The sequence below is a fragment of the Eptatretus burgeri genome, chromosome 9 (genome assembly GCF_056783735.1).
Source record: "Eptatretus burgeri isolate ZD-2024b chromosome 9, Ebu_testis_v1, whole genome shotgun sequence".
Classification (NCBI taxonomy): domain Eukaryota; kingdom Metazoa; phylum Chordata; class Myxini; order Myxiniformes; family Myxinidae; genus Eptatretus; species Eptatretus burgeri.
The window spans coordinates 22,500,501-22,520,500 of NC_140969.1; the positions used below are offsets into that span (position 1 = coordinate 22,500,501).

Sequence of the window (20,000 nt, forward strand, 5' to 3'; positions counted from 1 at the left end):
ACATTATACTTGTCTCATGCACATTTTGTGAAGTTTGCAACTTGTTCTGGAATGACTTGTTGATGTTGTTGTTGTTGTGCAATGACAATCGCACAAGAGTAAACAAGAACGGCACTCGTACTTCCACGAGGCTGAACAGTTTACATTTTGTATCCCACTGATAGGATCAGGTCAGGTCAGGTTAGATCTGTGACCTGCTACAGGTACCATGTAAACCTGTACTAACCTGTTCCATGGTCGGGTTGGCGGCGACTAAACCGTCTCCCCCACCAGGTTTTCTGGTGAGGAGGGTGTTTGGATATGGACACCCAGCAGGATTAAAAACAAAACCTGTCAAAGGGCGGAGGAGCTACTTGTGAGCCAACGGCCATCCAGATCTACTGCCCAACTGTGTCTGCGGACGTCCTCCCGCAGTTGGGTTACTTTTTTATTAGGAGGTTGGTGGCAGGATTTGCACTCCGGCCACCGTAAAACCCTTCATTCCGCAAAACACAAAAACGCAAAGAAATCTGAAAACCCACTCCGTGGGAGTACCTCCTGTGCAGCTTCCCTTCGTAGGCAGCTCACTGGATGACGGGATTGGGGCAAAGCCTTTGGGACCCCCAATCTTTGATGATAGGAGGGAAACCACGGGGTAACATCCCTGGGTCAGATTGCGGGAGAGTGTGTCGGAGTTGGACGTCAAGGGTGTTACAATGCCTGTTGCTGACCCTCGAATCAACTGTGGTCCACCTTCGCTTGTGGAAACACGGGCTGCGGTGAACCGGTTGAAACGGGGCAAAGCTCCAGGGATCTGTGGCATCCATGCTGAACTTCTCAAGGCTGGTGGAAATGCTGCACTCGTGTCATTGCATGCAGTTTTGTACTCTGCCTGGAACACAGGCATCATCCAACTGATTGGAAGAGGGGCCTTGTTGTTCCTCTCTGGAAAGGGAAGGGTGATCGCCAAGACTGCAACAACTACCGAGGGGTGACGCTGCTCTCAGTGCCGGGCAAGGTCTTTGCTTGGATAATTCTTGATTGGGTTCGCCACCATCTGCTTGAGCACCAGCGTCCAGAGCAGTCAGGCTTTACACCAGAGAGGTCAACGATTGACCGTATCCTTGCTCTTCGTGTCCTCACCGAACGCAGACGAGAGTTTTGGCAGGGGCTGCTTGCAGCTTATGTTGATCTCTGTAAAGCATTCGATTCAGTGAATCGGGATGTCCTCTGGAGGATTCTTGGTCTTCGTGGGGTGCCACCAAAACTGATCGATCTGATGTCTGAACTCTACTCTGGTACTGAGAGTGCTGTGAAGTGTGGTGGTACCATCTCTGACTTATTTTCAGTTATTACTGGAGTTCGTCAGGGGTGTGTACTGGCCCCCACACTTTTCAGCACTTGTATGGACTGGATTTTAGGGAGGATGTCGGAGAGATCAAGCTGTGGTGCTTCCTTTGGGAATGTCAAGATCACGGACCTTGATTTTGCAGATGATGCAGTCATCTTTGCGGAAACTTTAGACATCCTTTTGGGAGCCCTTGAGGTGCTGAATGAGGAGTCGGAGCCGCTGGGATTACGGGTTTCTTGGGTCAAAACTAAGATCCAGGCTTTCGGTGACATCTTGGATGCTGCTGTCCTGTCTGTGTCTGTTTGTGGTGAGGATGTTGAGGATGTTGAGGTGAGGATGTATCACTTACCTTGGCAGTGATATTCATGTCTCTGCTGGCTGTGAGTCAGAGGTCAATAGACGTCTGGGTCGGGCCTGGGGAGTCATGGATTCACTGGATCATGGGGTGTGGCGCTGCCGGTACCTGTGTGGGAGGACGAAAGTCCGAGTCTTCAGGTCCTTGGTACTTCCAGTCTTGCTCTATGGATGCGAGATTTGGACTCTGACCAATAAACGATTTGAGACGGAGACTTAATTCCTTTGGTACCGGGTCTCTTCGGAGAATCCTTGGCTATCGCTGGTCGGATTTTGTGTCCAACGAGCGGTTGCTGAGAGAGACTCGGATGAGATTTGTTACCTGCATAGTCCGTGAGCGTCAGTTGTGGCTGTATGGACATGTGGCTCGTTTTCCTAACGCTGATCCTGCTCACCAGATTCTCTCAGTGGGGGAGTCTCGTGAGTGGAGGAGACCAGTGGGCCGACCACGTGCCTCGTGGTTGCAGCAGGTTGACCATCATCTCAAGGAGATGGGGATGGGCCTGGCATCTGCCTGGGGGATGGCCAGACGGAGGCCCCTGGAGTACCGGCGGAAAGTGGACATAGCGACGCGCTGTTCTGGCACATGCTCCCATACCTGACCTGACCTGATGGGATCCGGACCTGAACCAAAATCTAATTGGCTTGTTCTCGTCATCTCACCAACTCATCCACATTGTTTTGTTAGAAGTTGTCCACAACTTTTTGAAATATCATGCTTTATATTGGTTTGGCCCCAAGGCTGACAGGATGCCCTCGGCCTAGAGGTATGCACACTCGCTTCCAAGTTGTCTAACCTGGGTTTGATTCCCGACCAAGCTATAAAACGGTCATTCTGGTGTTTCACAGGCAAGCTGATTCATCAATGTGTTTGTCATCCCTCGGATGGACATTGAATGGAAATCCCTTCTGACAGCATTCATTAGTGGACATGGTGCCCTCCCCGAAGAGTAGGCGAGCTATCACCGGCACCATGGGCAAATTCCAAATTCCTGCCCTAATTAGTCGAACATCAAGCCTGGTCAGCCGGTTCGTAAAAATCCAGCCAAGCTTCCTCCAGCCGACCCCACAAAAAGGTGGGATAATGGTGGCCATTAAAAAAGAAGAAATCCTTTTTGGCCCCAGTTCTCAATGGTGAAGAATCACTTGAGAAATAAAAAAAAATTATCGAATCCCAATTTTGATCTTCACACAAATCAAATCGATTTGTCCCTGTCGCACATCCAACCTCTTCATCAAATTCGTCCAAAGCTTTTTGAGATATATGCATATTGTGCGTAGGATGTTAGATGATATGTGATGTTGAGATTAAATATCCTGTGCATGTCTTGTGAATGATAATCTTTCTGGAAATCTTTAGACCCTAAAATAAAACTGCAAGTCCATATGTTAAATTATTTTTAACAGGTGTTCCTTTGCACCACCGATGGTGGACGGAGGTTGCTTTCACTCCTGTCTGGCTGCAAACAGGATATCTCAAAAAGTTGTGGATGGATCCGGACAAAACTTGGTGGACAGGTTGGGTGTGTGACGAGGAGAAATTAGTTTCATTTTAATGAAGATTTGAATCCGGATCCAGATACGATCAAAATTTTTTTTTATTTTTCGAAGTGATTCTTCACTATTGAGAGATAAGGCCCAATATGATATGTAGCAAAGCATTTCAAGAAGTAAAGACAAAACTTGGTGGATGAGTTGATTAGATGACAAAAACAAGCCGCTTCGATTTTGGTGAGGTCCAGATTCAGATCCGGTCTATCAATGGGATACAAAATGTAAACTGTTCAGCCTGGCGGAGGTGTTCGCTCTATGGAGTGCTGTTCTCGTTTTGAGCAATAGGGTATTTATATCTCTGGGGGAATCTTTTCAATAAAGTGATCAGAGATTATCGAAATTAGCATTTGGATACATACAGCTGTGTATATGTGTATGGTGTGTGGTGTGTGGGATATTGGATGACATCTCTTTCCTTCTGCAGACTTACCTGGGCCTTTGCAGTTAGACATGGGGGATGGATTCCATGTACGGCTCGCTTTTACCGCAGAGTACTCCAATGTCCTGGTCGTGTACACAACATTACAAATGAAAAAAAGTTTCGATGTCGAATGGTCTACCGTTATGCTGGAGGACTTCCCCAAGGTACTGGGTAATCAGAACTTGTCACTCGGAATTTATTGTGGTGCTTGAGAATGATTTATTAGTACACACTCATTCATGCAATAATATCCTTCACGGTACAAATACATAAAAATAGCATAACACGTTAAGAGATTTTAAACGTTCGGATACGGTCCTTTTGATGGTTGGTTCTCATATTGTATTGTCTCGCAGCTAACTCGTCGAGTCTTGGCCGTCGATTAAATAAAATAGCAAGTACAATAAACACCCTTTCCTGAAGAATGGTGACGAGCGTGTTGAAATAAAAGAAACTAGAGTAATTCAACTGCGCGCAGTCAACGGGTATGTCTCCGCTCTCCCGCACAAACACTTGAGTACTGACATATTTGACCTTTGACCTTTATCATATCTGGCCCAAAATCTAATCAGTTAATTGCCTTGCCTAACTTTACCTTTGTACCAAGTTTGATGAAATTCTGTCCAATATTTGAGTTAGGGCGTAAACAGTAAAATTTCAGTTTGACCTTGACGTTTGACCCTTGATCTTGATCACATCTGGCCCAAAATCTAATCACTTAATTGCCCTGTCTTAATTTATCTTTTTACCAAGTTTGATGAAATTCTACAATTTGCTTCTTGAGTTATCGCGTAAATGAAAATACGGACGGACGGACAACCCAGAAACATAATGCCTCCGGCACCCTTGGTGCAGAAGCATAAAAAAACATTACATCAACAAATTTTACTTGATAGAATCGTAGATGATGGGATGCCATGAAGACTTCTTTATTATACTGATTAGACTCGGTGGTGTTCGATGTTATGTTGCAGCATCCGCTGTGAGTCTGGTAGGTCGGCAGTTTGAACAGGACCCTGGCTGTCATACATACCAAAGACCATTACAAATGGAACGTGCCGATTCTTTGCTTGACACTCAGCATTTAAAAAGGATGTAGAATGGACAAACAACTATAGGCTGGCAACCATTGTGTGGGCTTGATGGGCCAAATAGACCTCTCCTGCATTGAAGTTATTTGCAAGGGAACAAATATTGACTTGTTTTCTGTTGCAAAGACGGCCCGTGTTGTCGTCAATCCTTTACGACAAATCGGAAAGGATTCTAAGCTCGGTTCAGCTACTGGTGGCAAGCAGGGAGTTAACTTATTGTTGTTCATAGATGTTTTTTCAACTGGGCGATCGTCGAGCAATATAGGCAATATCTGATAAACAACAGAATATTTATAATAAAGAATATGCTAACTGCTATGAGGAACAAAGAGATAATGCTCAGTCAGCTGCATCTGGGTTTCCATGGTGATATACTCACTCTCATCAACTTAACGTTGCTTTTAGCAAAGGTTCATGAAAAAAAAAAAGTGAAATTTTTTTTACAATCTATTACTAAAAGGAGAAACATCCTTCCATGTATATATACACGTGTCATCTATCTATAATTCCAGCAATCTCTGTTGGGCATTAAAACTAAATTGCGAATAATCGTAACTGCGAATAATATGCGAACTTCCGGGCCACGCACGTACGGGCATGCGAGAGCGAAGAAACGGCCTGTGTGGTTGTTGTTTCTTGCTCGCGGTTTGAATATTTATTTATTATTATTATTATTTTTTTTTACGGGCACGTACTAGTCTATCTATAATTCCAGCAATCTCTGTGTGTGTGTCTGTTTGTCTGTCCGTCTGTTTGTCTGCGACCGCCGTTTCTCGACGACCACCTGTCCAATCTGATTGAAACTTGCCAGGAATATTGCTGGAGACCCACGGATGTGCCTTTTCGAGGTTTGATATTAATCGGACGAGCGGTTCCCAAGTTACGGCCATTTATCTGTCGACCAATGACAAGACAAGGTGCTATGACGTCACAATTAATGTTTATTTATTTAATTTATTATTATTATTATTATTATTTTTGCACGATTGACGGTCCAATCTGATTGAAACTTGCCAGGAATATTGCTGGGGACCCACGGATGTGCCTTTTCGAGGTTTGATATTAATCGGACGAGCGGTTCCCAAGTTACGGCCATTTATATGTCGACCAATGACAAGACACTGTCTAATGACGTCACCAACAATGTTTATTTATTTATTTATTTTGCACGATTGACGGTCCGATCTGATTGAAACTTGCCAGGAATATTGCCGGGGCCCCGCGGATGTGCCTTTTCAAGGTTTGATATCAATCGGATAAGCGGTTCCCAAGTTACGGCCATTTATCTGTCAACCAATGACAAGACACGGTGCTATGACGTCACAATTAATGTTTATTTATTTATTTTTGCACGATTGACGTCACAATTCTTCTTCTTTGTTTGGTATGACGTCACAATCGACGCTGGGGACGTATGTGCCTTTTCAAGGTTTGATATCGTTCTTTATCAGTTTCAGCTGTTTCCCAAGTGTTTCCCAAGGTTTGAAAGCTGTTTTTTTCCCAAGGTTCGAATTAATTGTTCAAATTATTAATTAATCCAAAGGTTTGAATTTTCCCAAGGGAAACAGCAGTTTCCCAAGGGTTTGAAAGCTGTTTTTTTCCAAAGGTTTGAATTAATTGTTGTGCGTGGTAGACATTTGTGAATACATTTACAGAGAGAGGGGCGAGAGAGGGGGGCGAGAGAGTGGGGGTGAGAGCGATGGGGCGAGAGAGGAGGGGGGAGAGAGGAAGGGCGAGACTAGGGGGGAGAGAGAGGAGGGGAGAGAGAGGGGGAGCGAGAGAGAGGGGGCGAGAGAGGACTGCACATACTGGCATGCACCTACGGGCCCACACCTACGGGCCCGTACTAGTTCTTACAATAGCAATAAGGAGCTGATACTCTCGGTCACCCTCCTTTTGGACGGTATGAAGAATAGATGTCTGCAATATGAATGCTGAATATTCAGTGGTTTTTGAAATATTGCGTACACAAGCCAAGTTACTGAGGCGGTTGCCATGGCAACAGAATTCAGCCAATCACCACTGTGATTTAAGCAGGATAGATATTGTCATGAGGAATAGATATCTGCAATATGAAAGTTAAATGTTCAACGGTTTTTGATGCATCATGTACACAAAACTAGAGTATATGGACGGAGCTCATTTTAATGTCCTGTCCTCCGATTGTCTCGGAAGTGCAGGGAACAAAAATGGTACCATTGGAAAGCTGATAATTGATTTACTTGTTGCAAAAATTTCTGTCCATTTAAACATAGATGCCTGTTTTAAAAACACGTCTTTCCAGGGTTGAAGAAGAAGAAGCGAACTTAGGAGCTGAAGCCATTCCAATGGTGACATTTTTACCTGTGACCTGTCGCAGGTTTACAAGAGCTTTGTGTTGCTGCTGTTCTTCTTATTGGGGGTCAATTTTTGAAATGTGCACCCATTGGTCTGACAGCCACCGGATCACACCCACATCTGTCGCTTGTCTCCACCAACCACAGCACCCAAACAAAATGATATGGCCGCCATCTTGGTTTTCTGATGGGCCTAACACATGAGGCCTTTACTGATTTTACACTCTGCTGCTTTATTGCGTCAGATTTCCATTGGCTTTGATTGCGCCGAGTGTTAATCAAGATGGGGGGGGCCACAAAAAAACTAATCAATGTCAAATGTAAGAATTAATCAAGCCCATCAGCACAAACGGTACACGCCTCCTGAAGAAAATAGTGTTACGTAATTTTTGAACGGGCCTATATTGGGGTTAAACAATCTGTGACCGTAAGACAAATTAGCTCATTCTGATATAACCATGGGGGAGGGTGACGGGGATGAGAGGTGTTGAGTTAATCGTTGAAGCGCATTAAATGTTTCCCAATCACGCTGCTCATCTTTTGAAAGTGCTTTGAACGCGCATTTTCCAATCGGCCATTACTGGATTTTATCGCCGGTTGTGACCACAGTGCGGTCATTCTTATTATCTGCCAACAGCAGGAACCCTTTTGAATAACGCATGATAAACATAGGAGCACACACAATTTTATATATATATATATATATATATATATATATATATATATATATATATATATATATATATATATATATATATATATATTGTTACGTTTGAGGGGGGGGTATGCATTCAAAGGGTAATTAGGATGTTTAATTAGGTATGCCATGCTGTTCGAGTTTACCAGGATCTCCATGTAGTAAGTAGCAATTCAGTGGTGATAAGTTGTCTAGTAAATGTTCATTTCTTCAAGGGGGAAATGATAATTGTCACGTAATTAGATAGGGACACGGGATAGGGTAAGTGTGTCCGCGTAAACCCCTTTTGGTATTCTCTGGAGACTGGCCGTGACGTCACAGGACAGGGCAGCGGATGGCTCCGCCCCGTGATCACGATTGGCGGAAGGCGACAGCGGTGGGCCAATAAACGGCTCGATTGGAAGTGACGAGGACCAAGGATAAAAAGGTTCTGTTCGGGGTCGAAAAGGAAGAGGAAGAAGATCTGGACAAAAACATCGTGTTTTTTTGGTGTGGAGGCTGTTGCGCGGGGAGCGTCCTTGTTGTTGTGCTGATTCGATCGTGTTCTTCATCGTGTCCTGGAGCCTTGCTGAGCCTCGTGCCTCACCTTGGTTGGCTCTGGGGTTCTGCTGACTCGGAGTACGGGGTCGAACGGCGGGCAGACCTGCCTCCCTCTCCTGCTCGCAACTTGGCGCCAGAACTGGTTCCCTGGCGGCTGTGAGCGGACTTGGGCCAAGACCAGGAGGTCGACAGCACCACGGTTTCTCCTGCCCCCTGACGAGAGCAAGGCCAGCTCGTCCGACGCCGATCCAGGGAGAGTTGCGTCCACACCACGGTCCAGCCTGACCACCAGAAATAGCTAAGTTTTGTGTGTGTGTGTGTGTGTGTGTGTGTGTGTGTGTGTGTGTGTGTGTGTGTGTGTGTGTGTGTGTGTGTGTGTGCGTGTGTGCTTGGCGCCTTAGAGGGTTTGAGATCTGTACATTCATTGGAATTGTCTGTGTTTTCCCCACGCCCGATCCCACACCATCCCGTCGAATCGCCCCGGATCCCTCTTCTTGCCGAGTCTTGTTATTTCTGGTAATAAGAAAAACAAATAAATATCATCAACTCAGTGAAAAGTGACTCGTGCCACCTTCCTCGTCCCGTTTGCGGTAGAGCGATTAGAACCGCCATGTTTGGGTTATAAATAAATAAACCGCCTCCATCGTTTCGGCTCATTCTACGTTGGCGGGACTGTGAAAGTCCCGTGGACGTCACATTGGTGTCAGGAGTGGGATGTTCGAACCCCTCTAAATTATATACCAAGATTAAAATCTCGCCACGAATTGGAATATAAAATTACTGCAGAAAAGCGTGCCAGCGCGGGAAAATTTTGGCGGGATTTTTCAAATTTAAATTAATTGGTGGCAAACGGGACTTCTGCACCATGGCGGATGTGCAGATGTTTGAGGAGGAAGGCCACGTGTCTGGCAGCGAGTCGGGGGAAGAAGGGAGAGACGGGGGTAGGGTTGGAACCTCCCCTATTCCGAGCGTGGACCGTGCTTCATCGCCCGTAACGGGGCCGGCAGCGCCGGAAACCGGTGCGATGTCGATCCAGACACTGTTGGAACGTTTAATAGCGGACATGATGGTACAAATGGCAAATCAATTCGTGACACAGAGGGCAGAAATGACGGCACAGAGGGCAGAAATGACGGCACAAATGGAAAATCAATTCGTGACACAGAGGGCAGAAATGACGGCACAAATGGCAAAAATGACGGCACAGGGGGCAGAAATGACAGATCAATTGGGGGTAATGGGGGTACAGTTGGGTGCAGGGATTGATTTAATGAGGGATGAATTGGGGGAAAAGATGGAGAAAATGAAAACTGAGATGCAGGAGTGTGTGGATGTTAAATTGGGAGAAATACAAAGCAAATTCGAGGCTAGATTGAAGGAAACAAAGGTAGAAATTACATTGGAGGGGGAAAATATACAAAAAAAATTGGTAGATAAAATTGATGCAACGAACATTCGGGTTGATAAAGTGGATGAAAGCCTGGAACGTCATCGTGCCTGTGTGGATGCTCGTATGCAGCTGCAAGTTGAAGAGTGGGGAGAGCTGAGGAAGCAAGGGATGAATTTGGCGGAGGAGGTAAAAGGATTGGAGGCTCGTTTGGACGAACAAGATAAAATTATGAGCCAAGATGAAGTCTTGGATAAAGGCCTGGTAGAGCCGTCTTTTGTAAGTAGAGTGTCCGGGTTGGTTGAGGAGCAGCTACAAACTCGCAACGGAGCCTTGGAGGAGGTGGTGCGGGCCCAGAGGATCCTGCGGGAAGAGGTGAATCGGTCCATTCAACGTTTGGAACAGGAGGCAAAATTGACCCATGAGACCCTCACCACAAAACATCTTTGGCCACAGTGGGCTCCGAAATTGGATACGCAGCCACAAGGGTGTTTGATCCCTGGGCTGGATTCGGACAAGGGAGAAACTGAGAAGCGGGCCACCGTAAAAGTGATCCCACTGGTAAATTTTGACGGGTCAGGGAGCGTTGAAGCTTTTCTGACGCAATTTGAGTGCATTTCCCGACTAAACGGGTGGAATGAGCAGGAACGTACAGGGAATTTGGTGGCAACGTTGCGGGGACCAGCCGCAGATGTGTTAAACGTGATCGCGGAGGGGATGTTGACCAGCTCCCACATTTGCGAGGCGTTGAGCCGTCGGTTTGGGTTCGCGGCAAACTGTGATCTGGTGCGGGCCCACCCAGCTCCAGCACCGCAGATTAAAGCCGGGTGAGACAGTGCAGGAGCTGGCACAGGACATTTACCAATCAGTCAGGATCGCGTATCGGGACCTTACAGTGGAGGCGTGGGACAGACTGGCACTCGAGAAATTTTTAGCTGCTCTTCCTGACCCTGAGGTCCGAGCGCTGGTGGAGCTACAGGATCCACCCACCGTTCACTGAGCGGCCGAGTGCGCGGCCAGGCTGGCCTCGTGGAGCCGGCCGGGTCGGGTTCCAGAGAGGCCATCGGTGACGATCCGACAGGCGGAGATCCAGGATCAGGGAGGGGGGCTGGGAGAAATTGGCATTACCCAAATGTTTCAGGAAATTTGCCAGAAACTGTCAAGTTTGATAAGGGGTAATTCGGTAGTTGGTGCGCCAAAGCGGCGGAGTCCAGCCCAGCCAATAGAGCAATTCGATTATGGCTGAGGGGGTCCGGAACCGGAAGAGACATTTCATCGATACTTACGGGGGCCTTTTATGGGGAGTTGTTTCCGGTGCGGGCGAAGAGGACACATGCAACGATATTGCCAGTACCCGGCGATGGAGGGACCCTCCAATAGACTTTTAGACTCGGAGAGGGTGAATCCTCCTGCTGAACCGCCAGGTCTATCCGAGATGCCCTTTCATAGGTCGGGTCCGGAGATCACTGTCGGGGGTCCGGGAGACTAGATCGGGCTGAGCATATACGGCCATGCTCGGCTGCTGAGATTGTGGCGAAGTGCCCTCCTTTGGTGGAAAAAAAATGAATTGTGGGAAAATTGGCATGGGTTTGTAAGTTCTGCTGGGTTTCAGTGACAATCGGGACAGGGGGTAATTGGAAATGAAGCGGGCACGAGTGGCTGTCCAATGGCTGGTGCGTGGATCGGGTGAGAAGTGCTGTGTGAGTTGTTTTAAGTGAAGTAGTGAAATGTATGGTGCACACATTGATTTTTTATTGGACATGGTGTGGTAACAGGGAAGGTCATGGTCGGTGAAGTGTTAGAAATGCAGGTGTCACATGTAAGGCCGATGGGGTGGGGGAGTCATGTGGGTTTTGTGGGTGGGGATGATGTGCTTGTCCACAGGGATTGCTGAAGCTCACGGTGAGCGTGAATTGCGACCCCCTTCAAGGAGATTCACCACCTGGTGGCTAATGGTGACAGTGTCTGGAGGCAACTGGGAGAGGGTCTGGTTGGGCGACCAAGGCGGGTAGGACCTTGGCGACCCAGGAAGGCCAGAGGAGCCAGTGAGACCCCTTCCAGAGTGTTGTACGGGATTAGAGCTGATGGCTACCAGGGGGGAGGGAATCAAAGGGAGCGGGGCGGAGAAACGTCTGGGTTGGACTAAAGCTTACCTGTGGGCATGGTTGCACCTGAGATGCCCCCATCATCTTGTGGTAACCCACCCCACGGCCATGACGGGATTCAGCCTGCATGATTAAAATGAGGACCATGACCTAGAAATGTGATGATGACCATGGTGTGAGTGTTGTGAAGATGTATGAGTCCCACTCGATCCCGCACAACTTGACATGTGCAGCAAGGGCATGATGTCCGCATAATTTTGGGGCCAGCATATTTGAAAATTGGCTCCCCAGGTAACGCTGGGTCTATTAGCATCCACTGGGGGAGGCGGTCAAGTGTAAATATCCTGTGAATAGTGTCGTTAAGGCTTAGAGTAGGAATGTAAAGTATAAGTGTTGTGTTTTTGTGGAACCTTTTGTTTCCCCTCCCCAGATCACTGGAAGAGTGCTGGGCAAGAGCGATGATGCAGAAGATGGAGTGCAACTTCGCTCAGTGCTCTCATGTGATAAAATAAAATAAAAATAAAAAAACGAATGATTGTTTAGGCGAGGATAAGGCCATAAGTGGGTAGTACATTAAGCAGGATAGGTAAGTTAGCTGCGACTCGCTGCCCATTGCCCCTCCTACTTTATTTCGTTAGGTTAATTAGGTGTGAGTCAGTAAGTGTTAAGGCTGGTACGGTAGCGCCTGTGATATACCTTGCAGGAGCTGCGGTACCAGAGGAGGGGGCAGTGTTACGTTTGAGGGGGGTATGCATTCAAAGGGTAATTAGGATGTTTAATTAGGTATGCCATGCTGTTCGAGTTTACCAGGATGTCGATGTAATAAGTAGCAATTCAGTGGTGATAAGTTGTCTAGTAAATGTTCATTTCTTCAAGGGGGGAAATGATAATTGTCACGTAATTAGATAGGGACACGGGATAGGGTAAGTGTGTCTGCGTAAACCCCTTTTGGTATTCTCTGGAGACTGGCCGTGACGTCACAGGACAGTGCAGCGGATGGCTCCGCCCCGTGATCACGATTGGCCGAAGGCGACGGCGGTGGGCCAATAAACGGCTTGATTGGAAGTGACGAGGACAGGAGGATAAAAAAGGTTCTGTTCGGGGTCGAAAAGGAAGAGGAAGAAGATTACAACCAAAAGATCGTGTTTTTTTGGTGGGGAGGCTGTTGCGCGGGGAGCATCCTTGTTGTTGTGCTGATTCGATCGTGTTCTTGATCGTGTCTTGGAGCCTTGCTGAGCCTCGTGCCTCACCTTGGTTGGCTCTGGGGTTCTGCTGACTCGGAGTACGGGGTCGAACGGCGGGCGGACCTGCCTCCCTCTCCTGCTCACAACTTGGCGCCAGAACTGGTTCCCTGGCGGCTGTGAGCGGACTTGGGCCAAGACCAGGAGGTCGACAGCACCACGGTTTCTCCTGCCCCCCTGACGAGAGCAAGGCCAGCTCGTCCGACGCCGATCCAGGGACAGTTGCGTCCACACCACGGTCCAGCCTGACCACCAGAAATAGCTACGGTGTGTGTGTGTGTGTTTATGTGTGTGTGTGTGTGTGTGTGTGTGTGTTTGTGTGTGTTTGTGTGTGTTTGTGTGTGTTTGTGTGTGTTTGTGTGTGTTTGTGTGTGTTTGTGTGTGTGTGTGTGTGTGTGTGTGTGTGTGTGTGTGGGTGTGTGTGTGTGTGTGTGTGTGTGTGTGTGTGTGTGTGTGTGTGTGTGTGTGTGTGTGTGTGTGTGTGTGTGTGTGTGTGTGTGTGTGTGTGTGTGTGTGTGTGTGTGTGTGTGTGCGCTTGGTGCCTTAGAGGGATTGAGAACTGTATATTCATTGGAATTGTCTGTGTTTTTCCCCACGCCCGATCCCACACCATCCCGTCGAATCACCCCGGATCCCTCTTCTTGCCGAGTCTTGTTATTTCTGGTCAATAATAAAAACAAATAAACATCATCAACTCAGTGAAAAGTGACTCGTGCCACCTTCCTCGTCCCGTTTGCGGTAGAGCGATTAGAACCGCCATGTTTGGGTTATAAATAAATAAACCGCCTCCATCGTTTCGGCTCATTCTACGTTGGCGGGACTGTTCAAGTCCCGTGGACGTCACAATATATACAGTCATGCGCCATTTAACGATGGGGTTACGTTCTGAGAAATGCGTCGTTAAGCGATGTCGTCGTTGTGCGAACATATTTTTTTTTTTCGTTTTCGTTTTCGAACATCGCACTTACACAAAACTACACACCTCGGCTATATGGTGTATCCTATTGCTCCTCGGATACAAACCTGCACAGCATGTTACTGTACTGAATACTGTCGGCAATTGTAACACACATCCAAGAGAGACGGAAGACACGTTAGTTTTACTTTTGTGCTGTTCATGACAGCCATCGGTGTTGTTAGCAGCAGCTTACAATCTCCTCTCGCATCGATTATAGAGAGATGAATAAATAGCGTTTGGATTTTATAAATACGTAATCATTGCATCGATGTTATAATTTATAAATGAAGAAACGAGCTCCTGTCAATTGTGATATATATATATATATATATATATATATATATATATATATATATATATATATATATATATATATATATATATATATATATATATATATATATATTTTTTCGGAACAGTGCAATTGTTTTAACAACAGGAAAAGCTTCACCAAAAAGAAATTTGTGTTATAATTTCAACTGTAAAAACGATTTATTCGCGGAATTCTTCAATTCAAAGGTAATTTACTTGATAGAAGGTAAACGTGCAAACATTGGCTCAGTTTGAAAGCCGATTTCCTTGAATCCCGATTTAGCACGACCCTGCTTTTTTCGCAATGACATTTTATGGACCTCAACGATCGCATTATAACAGGGCCACACTGTCGTTTATTACCATTATGAAGTATTATGTACTGTACAGCGTACATAATTGTATGTGCTATTTTTATACAACTGGCAGCGCTACGTCAGCTTCATCACTCGACGATAGGAATTTTTCAGCTGCATTTTTTTTTTCAGAGCTGGCAGATCCATCGTATATGCGATCCGTCGTTGCCCGGAACGTCGTAAAGAGGCGCATGACTATATATATATATATATATATATATATATATATATATATATATATATATATATATATATATATATATATATATATATATATATATATATATTATATATTGTTATAGATTTCCGCCGGTTCGGCGTGCGCATGACCTTTTCAGCCCAATCCAGGCTGCGCATCCACCGAACGCGACAATCTAGTCGTAGCTTCCGGACAAACGCCGAATCCCAGCTACGGGTGTTTTTAATACACCATAAACCAGCCAACTATTCTGTCCACGCGCTACAGGGTCAATCACCGAATTATCGATATACCTAAGTATTCGCACGGACAGAAATGCCGGGAGTTTATACCTCGACGGGGCCTGCACGAAAACGAGCCGCTTAAGCGGCTCGTTCCGTATGCGAATGCCGAGCAGTTTTAATTCGCCAGATCCCATCGGACCAGATTATTTTATTGGCTATGTAATCAGCCAACTAATTTCCCGAACGAATCATGGCAGTCAATGGAGAAAGTGACACAATGAGCGGGTTGACATTCAAACAATATGGTGTTTATTTTCACCCAGCACGTAAGCAGTCAACGGGGGAATAGGTGACAAGACACGAGCAAAAGCCTACAGCCGATGTCTATTATGCAATGTACACACAGGCACTTAACAACGATTCTACTTAAGGACAAGGTGCCACAGAGTTTCATGCAAAACCCAAGAAAGAAAGAAAGAACCGGGCTCGTGAGCCTTTAATGTACTAAGGGCCGGGATGACCGGAACAGGCCCTGAGAGACTGGGCCGGCTACCTGGCCACCCTCATGGTGACTCGATGGGTCCTTTTTATCGGCGACCCCTGGTGTCTCCGTTAAGCCCGGTGCGTCGCGAACGCGCCAGTCGCTTGGGCGGCTTGATGAGCAGCTTGTCCGGTTCTCCTCAGTTGTCCGGCCTTCACTGCAGCCTGGCCTAGCCGACGACGCGCTGGAGGAGCGAACGGGTCTCGACCCCGGCTTCCTGCTGGCGAACCTTCCAGCAAACGAACTTCACTGCTCTTCACCAGCTCCCAGAGGCTCTCCAACCCTTCCACTCTGAACTCCAACGGCTCAATTCCTGCCGGTGGCTCGGCATCTCTCCAACGGCTCTCAACTAACCGCTCTCCAACCCAGCCAACAACAACACACTTGTCGGCGAACGCGGCCCTTTCTAGCCCTAAGGGGAGGGCCGCGGTGGGCTTTGCCACCCGAAATCAGCGCCCTCCCCCTTTTCACCTTCACCCAGGCTGGATCCGCCCCTCTCACTTCGTTAAGATACGTTAACGTTTCGTTTGTATGCGTTAAGAGCACGCTGGCATACGTCGTAGTTTTCTGGCATACGTCGTCACATGTCGAGTACGTCTAAATTTTCAGCATGTTGAAAATTTCTCGACGTACTTGACGTATGACACACGTTCCGCATACGCTGGCATAAGTTGTGGGCACGCTACGCGATCGTTGACACACGTCGACATACGTTACTTGTACGTTACTCATAAGTCGAAAAACGTCAAGGTAATGGTTAGCGTCAGTGTTCCAGACTTCCTGTTTTTTTTTTCCTTCGGTATGACGGTTATGATTTAAATCGTTGACACACGTCGACATGCGTTACCTGTACGTTACTCATAAGTCAAAAAACGTTGAGGTAATGGTTGGCGTCAGTGTTCCAGACTCCGTTTTTTTTTTTTTGGGGGTTTTTTTTCTTCTTCGGTATGACGGTGATGTTGACACTTCGATTTCTAGTGCGGTTATGATTTAAATCGTTGAGCGGTAGCCTATTAATTATATTATATTATAACCGCACTAGAATTCGAAGTGTCAACATCACCGTCATACTGAAGAAAAAAAAAAAAACCAGGGAGTCTGGAACACTGACGCTGACCATTACTTTGACGTGTTTCGACTTATGAGTAACTTACAAGTAACGTGTGTCGACGTGTGTCAACGATCGCGTTACGTGCCTACAACTTATGGCCAGCGTAGCGGAACGTGTGAGCCATACGCTGCCATACGTCGTAAAATTTCAAGCATGTTAAAGTTTGAGGACAACCGCCAAGTACGATTAAAGCCAGCGTACTACAACGTATGGCAGTGTTTTTCAGCGTGCTCTTAACGTATACAAAACTTACCCATAACGTATTCGACGTCTACCAGCGTTTTTGACAAATTTTTCAGAAGTCGGCATACGCTGGCTAAATCGTCAAGGTGTGACAGCGCCTTAAGCTACATCCCCTCTACACACTCAAAGTCTGTCTCTGCCTCCAAAAAAATCAAAAATTCCCATTTTCCATTCTAAATCTAAACTGAAATTCCCACTAACTAACCATTCCACGGGCCCCATGAGGACTTGTCCCCATGAAGCCGGTCAAACTATCGCTAACCCATCCTACTAACTCATGCTTCCTGTGCCAAAAGCAAGGGGGTTTCCCACCCCCTGCCTGGGATCGCGTACTGGAAGCGAGACTTTTCTCCCTTCTCTGCACCTCCATGGCGGTGGGTTACGGCACGCCCGTTCGTCCTTATGGGTGATACCGACGTCCCTTCCAAGGGCCAATTCGTGCGGTAATGACGTCACTCCGCCAATTCCGAATAGCGCTCGCTCGCGGGGAATTCCCCACACGGGACGTGCACTGTTTGTCCGGCATTCGTGCCACGAGATTCCCGCCAATGACGTCACACTTGCACCGAGCCTGCAGCTGGCGCTCGCGTAACGTTCTGGAAACCCGCTCTGCGTGTTCCGCGAACAGAACACGCGGTATGCAGTACGAAATGCCCCGAACACGCGTCCACGTGGGGACCCGCGTGTTCCAAATCCACCCAACACTCGTCGCCATTTTAACCGTCCTCGCGACGGCCTTTTCGATATGTGGGACGTTCCCTCACCGGAATCCCTCCACGAAGGGGCGCGCGCGAGCGCCGTTAGCTATCTGCCGAACGGGCCCCGCACACCACGTCCCGTGAACACGGCGCGGTTCTCAAAATAGCTACGGCCGCTGCACGGCCCTTATCTCTTGTCTGGACCCATCTGTCCATTTACACGCACGCCATCTTACTCAGCACGCCATTTCACGCACGCAATTTCACGCACGCCATTTCACTCATGCTATGTGTGCATTTTAACACGCATTTCGCCACACTCATAAGCACACACACCGGGACAATCGCGCTGTGGATTCACGCCACCACAAGCACTCCCGGGGTCTCTATACCCCCCAAGCTTCGCGTGTACCCGTTCACAGCACTCGCCCCCCTAACTCGCACGGCGCGACCGAACCCACCTGGTCGCGATCCGCTTCAAGGGGGCATATTCCATCCCCTCGTTCCTGGAGGAGGCTATCCTGCTGCTTGTACCGGGTCACGACACATTCCGCCAGCTCACCCCCATTGTCCCTCGCTAACTCCATGTGTGTGTTTGTCTTTAGTTTCATTTCGTTCACCCTCTATCTCCCATGTCTGTTTTTATTTCCGTTGTCTCTTTTATTATCTCCCTCGTCTCTACGTGTCTCGCCCGACACATTTCAATCTCCCAATTTCATTTTTCCCTCTCTGTCACCGTTACTTTCTCCGTCACCTCCACGAGCTCTCCCTTATTATTGTGACCTCACCCGTCTCCATTGCGGGGCCGACACCATCCACAATCCCCCTCGTTGGTTCGGTGTCTCCGCCACATGCAATCGACATTATGCCCGTCTGCAGGCCTCGCCCCATGCTCTGCGTTTCACCCCGCAGTGTTCGCATATCGCTTATCATCTCATCCATTTTGCTTTCCATCTGCTGTGTGTTTTCTTTCATTTCGTCTTTCATCTCGTTTCCCATCGCTTGCATCATCCGCATCAACATTTCCCCCAACCGGTTGATGTCAGCTGATCCCGACGAAGCCGATTTGCCTCGTTCGGTCGCGGTTTCGGCCGGAATCGGGGAAGGAATTTGACGGAGGGGGGGGTGTCAAAAGCCGCCACGCCCATTTCGGATTCAGTTGTGGGGAAAGTTCCTGCATGGGAGTGTCCTGCACGGTGATTTCGTCCTGGGCCATAGATTCGCTTAATTCTAAATCTATTCCCTCCTGCCGCCGCTCGCCTTGAACCGCCATTTTGCGTATCGGGTATAAAAATTTGAACGCTCATAATTTAATGGGAACGGAGGATTGCTCTACACACCCTTGGTCCGATTCCCGTTAATTTCATGTGGAGACGGGAGAGTTCTTGTCCCGATCGCTGACACCAGTGTTATAGATTTCCGCTGGTTCGGCGTGCGCACGACGTTTTCAGCCCAATCCAGGCCACGCGTCCACCGAACGCAACAATCCAGTCGTAGCTTCCGGACAAACGCCGAAACCCAGCTACGGGTGTTTTTAATGCACCATAAACCAGCCAACTATTCTGCCCACGCGCTACAGGGTCAATCGCCGAATTATCCATATACCTAACTATTCGCGCGGACAGAAATACCGGGAGTTTATACCTCGACGGGGCCTGCACGAAAACGAGCCGCTTAAGCGGCTCGTTCCGTCTGCGAATGCAGAGTGGTTTTCATTCGCCAGATCCCGTCGGACCAGATTATTTTATCGGCTTTGTAATCAGCCAGCTAATTTCCCGAACGCATCATGGCAGTCAATGGAGAAAGTGACGCAACGAGCGGGTTGACATTCAAACAATATGGTGTTTATTTTCACCCAGCAGGTAAGCAGTCAACGGGGGAATAGGGGACAAGACAAGAGCAAAAGCCTACAGCCGGTCTATTATGCAATGTACATGCAGGCACTTAACAACGATTCTACTTAAGGAAAAGGCCCCACAGACTTTCATGCAAAACCCAAGAAAGAAAGAACCGGGCTCGTATGCCTTTAATGTACTCAGGGCCGGGATGACCGGAACAGGCGCTGAGAGACCGGGCCGGCTACCTGGCCACCCTCGTGGTGACTCGATGGTCACCACGAGGCAACGGTGTCTCTGTTCGGCCCGGTGCGTCGCGAATGCGCCAGTCGCTTGGGCGGCTTGATGAGCAACTTGTCCGGTTCTCCTCGGTCGTCCGGCCTTCACTGCGGCCTGGCCTTGCTGACTCGCTGCAGGAGCGAACGGGTCTCGACCCTGGCTTCCTGCTGGCGAACCATCCAGCGAAC

General features: G+C 47.8%; 2 protein-coding genes across 3 annotated transcripts in view; one reads left to right on the plus strand and one right to left on the minus strand.

Annotated features, from left to right (window-relative positions):
• The window catches only part of LOC147019699 (mucosa-associated lymphoid tissue lymphoma translocation protein 1 homolog), a 102,467-nt gene that overhangs the window by 68,287 nt on the left and 14,180 nt on the right, over positions 1–20,000 (plus strand). Inside the window, 1 exon segment of the mRNA XM_085894353.1 lies at positions 3,663–3,823. Coding sequence (XP_085750479.1) covers positions 3,663–3,823 — 161 coding nt within the window.
• LOC147019700 (uncharacterized) overlaps positions 1–20,000 on the minus strand; it is a 74,865-nt gene that overhangs the window by 32,455 nt on the left and 22,410 nt on the right. The window lies entirely within an intron of this gene.